Here is a 10,191-nt window from a genome sequence, read left to right on the forward strand (position 1 = left end):
GAAAGCAGCGACAAGCGTCGCCAGCGGAAATCTTTCCGCCTTAAAAGTCCTTGGATTTCAACAGAATTCGGCAAACTATCATATATATTGATAGTGTATCAATTCGCTTTGTTGATGAAATTGTGTTCAACGATTTCCGAGCGTGAATCTCCAACTTAATGCAGTGGGATGGCCACAGTGCCGCCTGGGCCTAGTAGCGCACTGCCTGGATCCCCGGCTGAAATACCTCCTTTCCCCGGGACCGGGAGCGCGGAGCCGGCGGTGGAGGACGGACATCCGACCTGCCACGAGGAGGACTGTGTGCTCGACGGTACAGGGAACAAGTCTCAGCCGGTAAGCGAGGTCAAAAGGTCGGTGAAGAAGAAACAGAAAAACATGCTAGCGCGAGCTAGCCCGGCGGCGTTGCACCTCAAAATGCAAGCCCGAGAGCAGCAGCACCTAAACGGCTTGGTCAGCCCTCCGGGGGACCCTGACGACCACCAACACGCAGGAAGCCTGCCTGACAATCTCAGATCGTCCGTGGACAACTGTGACAACAGTAGCAAGGGGGCTGCGGCCGATAGAGACAATAATGAGCGCTGCCAACACGAAGGCCATCGCCCCTTCTCCAAAAACGGCGGTCACTCTTCTTTGGTTAACAATAGTGTAAATGGGATGCCTGGTTTCACGAGAACTGACGCAACCCACGAAGGGGAAAAGGAGTTTGAGCCTCCGAGACTGCCTAGCAATGGGCCAATGGACGCCCACGGGCCCTGCGGAGAGGAGAGCCCCGCTGACCCGCAGCAGCCGCCAGCAGCGGAGCTGGCTCGGCTTGACCTGAGCAGCTCTCCCGGTCGAAAGGAGGAGGAGGAGAGTCACGGCATCCGCTATGTCCGCTACGAGTCTGAGCTGCAGATGCCCTGGATTATGAGACTGATCACCAAGGACTTGTCTGAGCCTTATTCAATATACACTTACAGGTACTTCATCCATAACTGGCCGCAGCTTTGCTTTCTGGTGAGTACAACACTGGAACCCACCTCACCATGTTAAACTTACTAACATCACTTATTTGGTTCACCAACTGAGTATACCTAAAGTTACATAACACTGTTTGGGATGGGTGTGGCTGCAGACCCACTGCTGTCAGTGTCTCAATAGTAGTCAATCTCAAATGGGAAGATAAACAAGCCGTACACAAGTCAAGTTTTACATAGGCGTACACATCAGTTTACATCCAAATGCAGATGTAGGTGGAGCAAAAACAATCCTAAAACCCTCAGTTCCTCTTGAGCTTCCTGTGTCCACATAACGGGTTAAAATAACTTATTTTTGTGTTTATCTATTGAGTTTCAAAGCGATACACTTCCCAGTCAGTCCTGAATACCACAAGAGGAAGTACAATGAAATGAAGGTCAGAGGTCAGCTCAGGAAGCCAGCAGATCTGGCAGGACAACAGGGACTGTTTTTAGGCTTTCTGCAGCTGCTATAGTTGACACTCAAGAGGGCTTAACTTTTGAGCTTTGTGTGTATCACAGGCAATGGTGGAGCAGGAGTGTGTTGGAGCCATCGTATGTAAGCTTGACATGCATAAGAAGATGTTTCGTCGGGGGTACATTGCCATGCTGGCTGTGGACTCCAAACACAGAAGGAAAAGCATCGGTGAGATCTCTTAACAATTTTTTTTTTTAAAGAGGTGTGGCCAAGTTTAGGAGTCTCTGAAAAGCAGATCTATGCAAATATAGCATGGAGATAAGTAATACATTTTGTGTCAGACAGTTGTTAAAACTTGGGAACGATATCTCATATCGCTGAAGCAACTAATGTTGCCTTGATAAAACTTATATTTAGTTTCATACTTGAAGTCTCTGAGTTACTCAGTTGACTCTGTTTTGTTTCAGGTACGAACTTGGTGAAGAAGGCCATCTATGCCATGGTGGAAGGGGACTGTGATGAGGTAATCTTACTAAAATGCAAGTAGCTGATTTACATGTTGAGATGTGTCCTCATTGATAGATATGCTGAATAAGTCAGTAATGTGATGTCTGCATATGTGTTTGTAGGTGTTTATGTTGGTGTGAATGAAACCAAACTGATAGATTTAAAAAAAATCTGTTTATTACACCAAGGTTTAGTTTTCCTGCTCTTAATTTCAGCCTTTCAACATTTTCTTCTCTTCTATTAACTAATTTACTTGTTATTTTTCTAACTGTAATTATTGTTGATATCCCCACAAATCGAGAAATGTGTTGGTCAGAAATAAATTTTATTATGAAGCCCAAAAGAGCTTATTTTATAACTTGAAAGCTAAAGGGAATAAATAAATAAATGTGGTTTCACAAACTTGACAGCCAACTATGAGACTGCAACGTATAAAGTCGTCCTTCAACATCACACATGATGCTCAATAGAATATTTTATCTACTTAATGATTCAAAGATCTCTTAGTTGTATTTATAGAGGTTTAAAAATGTTGTTGGTACGTGGCAGATCTGGACTCTACCAATACCAGTTTGCCTCCTAGGCTACTTTTCCACAGAGTCCAGCCATTGTTAAACATACATCTTGTTGAAATAAGCGAAAAGGCGAGATCTTCCCTGGAAAATATCCAGAATCCATCAGCATCATTCTGCATTAATGTTGCTTATACAAGGATGTGCATTAGCCATGCCTTCTGCAACTAATGCACCACGTCCCATCACACAAGCTCACATTTAAGATGGCTAAAAATGAATCTCAAACAAACAGAACTGTTTTACATTTTGTCTCAGTCCAACTTTAATGAGCTCGGACACAGAGGAGGCAGATGTTTTTCTTGATCTTATTTAAATGCAGGGTTTTTTTTTCTTTCTTTTTTGCATGCTGGAGTTGAGATTTGCATTTGTATTTATTTCCGAAGGTCCTCGAGCTTTACGCAGCAACTTAATCAGAATCATGTCTGTTTTCAATGCACAGTTGCCTGAGAGGCCTGAAATATTTCTTGTTGGTCTTTTCTCTTGTGTATCGAGATTCTCAGAGTCTTTTAATGATATAATGAACTGCAGATGATGAAATCCCTAAATTCTTTTCCTAATCACATTACAGACTTGTTGCCAGTTAAACGGCTAGCGGTTTTACATTATTATTTACATTGTTTTTGTTTTTTTTTAATATGTAAAAACTTTTGGTGACACTAAATGCTACATGAGAACACATTTCCTCCAAAAATAACAACCACAAACACTTGAGATTTTTCATTGCGCTGATTTAGCTGATGCTTCAAAGTAAAGAGCACATTGGCAGGCAGTGATGCTGCTTTTGGTATTTTGCCCAAGTACACTTTGTCTGTTTGTCAGACCAACATTTTTCTGATTGAAAGAGGACCACTCAACCTCTGGAGTTACAGCCGCCGTTACCGTCATATTGAACCTTTCCTTCCCTTTATATCAACTCCACCGCAGCTACGTATAAATCATGTTTCTGAAACAAGATAACTGAATTTTAATGTCTGCTTCAGAAAGAGATTTCAAATGTTGAAATGTTTTTTGTGCATAATTTTGTTCATTATTTGTCATGTTGTTGCTGTGTGATACATAAACTTAGTTGAAAATGTTAAGGTAGGTAGTCATCTTCACAAAACTTTATCTGCTAACCAGCATGTCCATTTGTGTGACCCCTCCCCTCCCCCCAGGTTGTGCTGGAGACTGAGATTACCAACAAATCAGCTCTGAAGCTGTATGAGAACTTGGGTTTTGTCAGAGACAAGCGGCTGTTCAGATACTACCTGAACGGAGTGGACGCACTGCGACTCAAACTGTGGCTCCGCTAAACGGAAAGCAGAAGGGACGGGGGAGGTCGGGACAGCAGGTGCTGTTCACCTCTAACACTATCAGCTCAACAGCCTCAGCTCTGCCCTGGTCATTTTGCTTTTAAACTCACACACATGCATACACAGCACACACACATGCATACACAGTACACACCTGTGTTGAAAAGCGAGGAGTATGCATATAGGTATGCATAGACACGGAAACACACCCTCCTTTTCTCCTCGACCTCTGAACAAGCGTCGTTTAGGCAGAGATGGACCGAAATGCCACCAGACATTAACATGAAGGCGCCACGTGATTCTTTCTGTGGCAAAAGAAACGAGCCGAGGAAGGATGGTGGCTGCGAGGGCCCTCTCTGAGGTGTGAGGCAGCTCGGTTGAGGATTTGCATCCACAACCTGAGAGGGCAAAGATGGCGCAGCGGATGAAATCCTGCGGAAACACAGAACAAAACGGAGTGACAGGAAACCACACGACAGCAGGAAGCGTGGCGGCACACACCGACTGGGAAGAAACTATTTGTGGAGTTTATTTTTGTGTTTCTTTTATAAAAACCTTATTAGTTGGGAGGAGTTTGGGAGGGCACTATGGTATGACTGTGTTTTTACATCCTTGTGGGGTTGTTTTTCTTTTTGGTCTCGATGTGGTTTGGTTGACTTTTGTGTGAGCAAGTGAGTGTGTTTGTGTGTGACTGCACACTGTTTGTTTTTGTTTCCCATCCTGTCCAGCGGGTGCAGCACTTCCCTGCTGCCACTCCTGTCATCATCAGCCCCCCCCCAACCCTCACGCCAGTCTCCAGGACTTGAAGCATTTAAAGATACGCGTGCATGTGTTTTTAATGCGAGTACAGAAGTAAAGAGTGTGTTGATGAAACGAATCGGAGGCAAAAACCCTCTGAAGCCCTTCCTCAGTTTGGTGTGTGAGCGCGGAGCAGCTGATCGAAACAAATCACTCCATTATCGCCTCAAACTTTGCCCACATTGTGGATGTAATACCTTTTACTCTTTTGTGTCTTTCACTAAATCTCATCGAATCATTTCAGGGTCTGGTTGAAAAGTTTAATTTGCTCCCTCCTCCGTATATCCAAACCTCTTTTCCTCAAATGCACTGCCAGCCTCTGCAGAACCACCCTGCCCCCTCCAGTCTTTTAAAAAAAAAAAAAAAAAAGTTAAAAAGGGAGAAATGGCGTCCTTCAGCGACTCCTTGCTAATGATGCCGTGTTCAATTCTCCAACCCCTCTGTGTTTACTAATTCACATTATTGGTCTGATTTTTCGCATTGCAAGTGCCACTAAATCCATCAGCACTAACAGCCATGACTGCAGTGATCTGCCTGCTGACGGGCAGCACTTCTGGTCTGCCTCAAGGCAAAAAGTGTTACAAATGCTGGATTCCTGTTTGAGTATGCTGTGTGTGTTTATTGCTTGATTAAAAAAAAAAAAAAAGAAAGGAAAATAGACAAGTATTCTTAGCAGATTATATTTTCTTTTTTTGCTTGCTTTCAGTCTGTTTAGACTCGTCATCTCTACACCTGTATGTCCACAATGCACTTCCCCCGGTGCCCTACCTAACTCGATACACAACCAACCTCACTTATGTTTTGAGATTTCCATCCTGGAATGCATCTTAGATGCACACAGATGTTCTAGTACACACTAATTGGCAAAAAACTTTTGCTTCAGCTGCTTTTTTTTTTTTTTGTTTTAACAGTAAGATGAACAAAGGTCAGATGCACTTCTTTAAAAATTGCTGCAGTGGGTATGTGTGAATATGTCCGAGTGTGTTTTCTGCTATTCCGACAGCGGTGCAGCTCTTTTCTGCTCTGTTGGACTCCAGTTTCTCAAAGTTTTATGAGAAAAATTTGAGCTTTTAACATGCTGCTTTTCTATCTGGCCTATCAAAGACAACATGACTTGTTGGTTATAGGGAGGAAGAAAATCTTACACTTCATTTTAATCTTTCAAGACTGGATCAAGTGACTGAGATTTTTGTAAAGGCAGGAAAAGGATCAGCATGATGGTAACAGAGGATGAATTTGTGATGTTTGATCAACAGATTTGTTCTCCTTGCATCATCTCAGGTCATGTGATTGGACTTTTTCTTGCATTTGTCTGCAATATTCAGAGCACTGCAAGGTGTTGCTGCGTGAAAAACTGACAAGAAAACTAATCATAGGTAGTCATGATTGTAGAATGAATGACACTATAAGCTCTTGATCATGTTTTGAGATTATTTCAACCTCCACTGGCTGACGTTTTACTTGCTCGGAGCCAGGAAGTGGAAGAGAGAGATGTGAACAGAGCTGCCGTCCTGTCGATGTGTAAGTGTGTGTCTGAGTGCGTTTGGAGCAATGGATCAGATGACTTTTTTCTCCCTTTATTTTCCCCCAGATTTGTATATGAGTGTTCTTCTATTCATTGGTTATATTTGAGTTATTTTGGGTTTTTTTTCTGTGAATCATCTGTCGGGTTGGGTAGGGGTTGATTTTTCAAGATTATATTTTTATCTTTAATTTCTGTGCAACTTTCACCTGTCCAGAGGTGAGAACGATGAGCATACAAAAACAATCCTAGACCTTGAACATCAAATCTTTTCTTCGCTGCTCATCAATGCTTTTTGTGGGGTTTTTTTTTTTTTTTCCTGTTATAAGGATCCTGTTCAAAGTCCTCCCGTTTCATCCTGGAGGATTAAATTTGTCCCTTTGTTGGGCATGTTTTATCCTTTCTATGTTCTGTCACTGGCTTGGCCTTCCTTCTGTTACACACTGACCCTTATGAGTGGAGAGAGATTGACAAATCAAGCTATCTCCTCCTTTCAGACCAGTTATCAGTGAGAGCAGATTGTTATGGATCTTTGAAGGAAATGGGTATGTCATCTCTTTTGTCTCAATCCTGTGAAACTCTGGCAGTTCCATGAGGTTAATGGGCATTACAGCCGGCCACAGAGAGCCAAGTGGCTCTATTAAAATCACGATCACAGACTGAAGGGCTCTGTCATCAGTTCATATCTATGGCTTGTGGTGTTGCAGACTTTACTCACTTTTTTAGAGCAATGACTCCTCCACAGTTTGAATCAGTTTAGACATGACATGCCAGTTCAGTGTTCGCAGATGTCAGAAGTTGTTTACTTCCTCATCTTGGACGTCGGCTGTGTTGTCCTTACCTAGGGCAACTGCCACCCTACATTACCGACTATAAATTCTGTGCAGAAACTGGCACGTCACTCAGATTTTTATTGGCAGTGCCACAAAATGTTCTCACGACGCAACGCGCCAACAAACCAACTACAGGGGCTTCCTGCTGATTTTCTGAGGTGGCCAGCACCACCCTCACCAAGATCCGCAAAGCAGGAAAAGTGGAGAGCAAATGTTCTTTTGCATGTCTGTTTCCCTCTGTTCCTCTTCCCCGTCCCATCTCTTGATTTATGATCTGGAAATGTCCAATAGTTTTTATTTAATGTGGAAAAAGAACACAGAAATAAATTATTTGATTCCCCCCCCCCCCCCCCCCCCCCCTTTTTTTTTTTATTTTAATGCTGTAAAACTGAGATGTAGTGTGTGCTGTTTGGAGTTTATTGAACAAAAAGAAAACATGGTGCATCAGAAAAAGTCACAGTTAAGATCATTTTATTTTTCACAACTTTTTTTTTTTTTTAAATATTTACACAAAGAAACCATGACCAGTGTTGAGCCATTTTACATCACACTCACCTTAACAGTATTTTTGCACGCAGACAGGTATTTATACAGTAAGCATAAATGATGGGTGACATAGTGGCATTTATTTTTATTTTTTCAAAAAACACCTCAATGTAACCTGCCTACAAAGGAGTTGAACATTTTCTGAAGATAAGTTGTTAAAGAATATTCTCCTCTGCTGTACCACAAAAAAATTCTCATTAAAAATATATATATTTTTAAACTTCATTAATCACAACTTAATTTGACAAAGCTCATTGAAAAGGGGGAATATTGCATTTGGGCCAAATTTGGCATGCAAACTTGTTGGAGGAAAATGACCACATAAAACAATAGATTTTTTTAATTTGGTAAATGGTAAAATTAACCTTTCTTTCAAAGTTCCTCGGTGTACAGGCGTGTCTTATGCCCATAGGCATGTCATTCATTTAAAAAAACAAAAAAAAATTACACTTAGGTCCATGCATAAAAAAAAATCAACAACTGAATTCATTGCAGATTTATATTGCACAAGTTTGTTACATTTTTTTCTAGGTTATTTTGTTTGTGCTACACAGCAACATCTATGAACAAATGACTGAATAAAATATTTGCATTCATATTAATTACTCATTAAAATCAAGCAACAGTTTAATTGACCAGAAAGTAACAGCTAATGGTGAGAATATCTTTTAGTGGCATTCTGTGAAGATGGTAGAAAAGAGAAAGTTCTGTAGATAAGAGGCGCAATTTCACCAGTTAAATGTGTAGCGAAGTTTACAGCTCATTTACAGGGTGTAACATAAAGAGATCATAAAGACTACCAGAAGTCATTAAACCCAGCACAGAGGTGGTTCAACTGCTAGCATGAGGTTTTTTCCCCCCACAGTTTGTAAGAAAGATTTTAAAATAAAATCACATTGGTACTCTTAGAAGACTACTTTTTCAGGTACCTTTGGACAGCCTATGCTGTGCTTCAGCTTCAGCTTTCAGGCAACTAGCCTAAAGATTTTTATTGATTTCAACCCCCATTTTTTAATAAAAGAGGAAAAAACAAACAAAAGTTATTTTCCAAAACTATGTCAAGTGTCCACTACAAAAAGTAAAAACATTTGTTTGGTTGATTTCTCCATTTTAACAATACCTATTAGTGTTAGGGTTATATTATATATTATATATATTATGCATAATATTTCAAAAGATTTTGGCACATCTTTTTTTTTTTTTTTATTTATTTACATAAATTGGAGCAAAACCATATCTGTTAGCTAAAATGGTGTAAACATTAGCCTAAATTATTCACACCCAGACAAAATTAGATCAGTAATGGTGTTTTTAAGTTGACTAGCAGGTTTTCTCTGCAAAATAACAGATGATGAATAACTATAGACCAGACTATAATGTTACAGTCAAATATCTAATTTCTCTCCATGCTGCCAGATGTTTTCTTAAATGATCATTTTCAGTGACCGTATAAAATCCAAAGATCACCATTAAGGGCATCCTGATATAATTATGTAATTATGATACCATCATCCATTGTAAGACCCTATCAGACAATTTGGTTTGTCTTTATGTACTAAGGAAGTATTTATTTTTGTGAAGACAAATACAAACTATCTCCTCGACCTTTAGCCTTTCCATGACAGAGGAAATACTTCAGTTATCAATTTTGTGGTCGGGTGAAATGAGAACTGACCTATTTGGACACAACGAAACATGATATTCTGTTCCATCAACTTTTTTCGAAGTAAATGTTACCTAGAGAAGAGATTACTACATGAAGATCATGGAGGTAAACATTAGGCAGTATGCAGTAATACTTGGTCTTAGCCAGCATTCAAATATAGTTTGAAACATGTGACATTGTAAAAAATATTTTGGAGATATACAAAGGGTGGTAATGATTTTGAAATACTAATGAAAAGGATAAGTTTACTGATAGCGTCTATATTGAAATGTATCCCCGTTGTCACATAATTTTTTTAATACAAAGAAGTTTACTACAAATGAATATTAAGCATGGGCTTTTGGCCTAAACAATTAGAGTAACATTGTTGATATAACTCCTCTGCAGCCCCTTCATGACTCGACAGAACACCTTTTGGCCCTCATATCCCTTTCCTCTCCACAAATCCGCTGAGCTAACATTACCTCCCAACATTTGGAAAAGTCCCACATTTGTCCTCAAACAAAGAGGGAATATAAAGCTGACCTGTGTGCAGTCTGTGCAAACTGTGCCCTCTTTTCAGTAGCGTTCTGTGAATCAGATGAGTCATACCCAAGCAGGTTAGGGTGATTGGAGATGCAGTAGTCATTGTAATGGGGGTGTTTGCCAGGCATTTGTCACACGAGAGTTCTTCGAACTCCACCATCAAAAAAAGCGAAACCTCAGAATTCATCCTCTGAACTATCGGCCAGGAGCATGGCTTGATCCTGACGGCTGGTGCCGGGTTCATGAGGTTGCTGCGGATGAAGACAGAACTTTAATGTTAAAAAATATGATCTGTTCTGGATAAATTGTGACAGATAAAAAAAAAACAAAAAAAAACAAACTGATAGGCTGACCTCAGGCTGTCTCACTTTCCTTCTCTGGTGTTTGAAGCTGTTCCTCCTTTTGCGGTGAATCATCCTGATGCTGTAGAGGGCGCCAACAATCAGCAGGGCTCCTGTGATGCCGATGCCTACTGGGACCAACATTCCAGACACATAGCCAGCCTACCCAAGAC

At 40.7% G+C, this 10,191-nt stretch overlaps 1 protein-coding gene across 2 annotated transcripts; it reads left to right on the forward strand.

The window, feature by feature from the left end:
- Nucleotides 1-10,191, forward strand: naa30 (N-alpha-acetyltransferase 30, NatC catalytic subunit). 2 transcript variants are annotated; one of them, XM_079254967.1, is made up of 5 exons: nucleotides 1-996; nucleotides 1,518-1,641; nucleotides 1,881-1,936; nucleotides 3,650-3,825; nucleotides 10,068-10,191. In XM_079254967.1, the coding sequence occupies exons 1-4, from the start codon at nucleotides 169-171 to the stop codon at nucleotides 3,785-3,787; spliced, it is 1,146 nt and encodes a 381-aa protein (XP_079111093.1). In that variant the 5' UTR covers nucleotides 1-168; the 3' UTR covers nucleotides 3,788-3,825; nucleotides 10,068-10,191. The 2 variants fall into 2 exon arrangements, with proteins under 2 accessions (XP_079111093.1, XP_079111092.1); XM_079254966.1 differs by lacking the exon at nucleotides 10,068-10,191 and having other exon boundaries at nucleotides 3,650-7,276.

Source organism: Telmatherina bonti (genome assembly GCF_933228915.1).
Source record: "Telmatherina bonti genome assembly, chromosome: 16".
NCBI classification, from domain to species: domain Eukaryota; kingdom Metazoa; phylum Chordata; class Actinopteri; order Atheriniformes; family Telmatherinidae; genus Telmatherina; species Telmatherina bonti.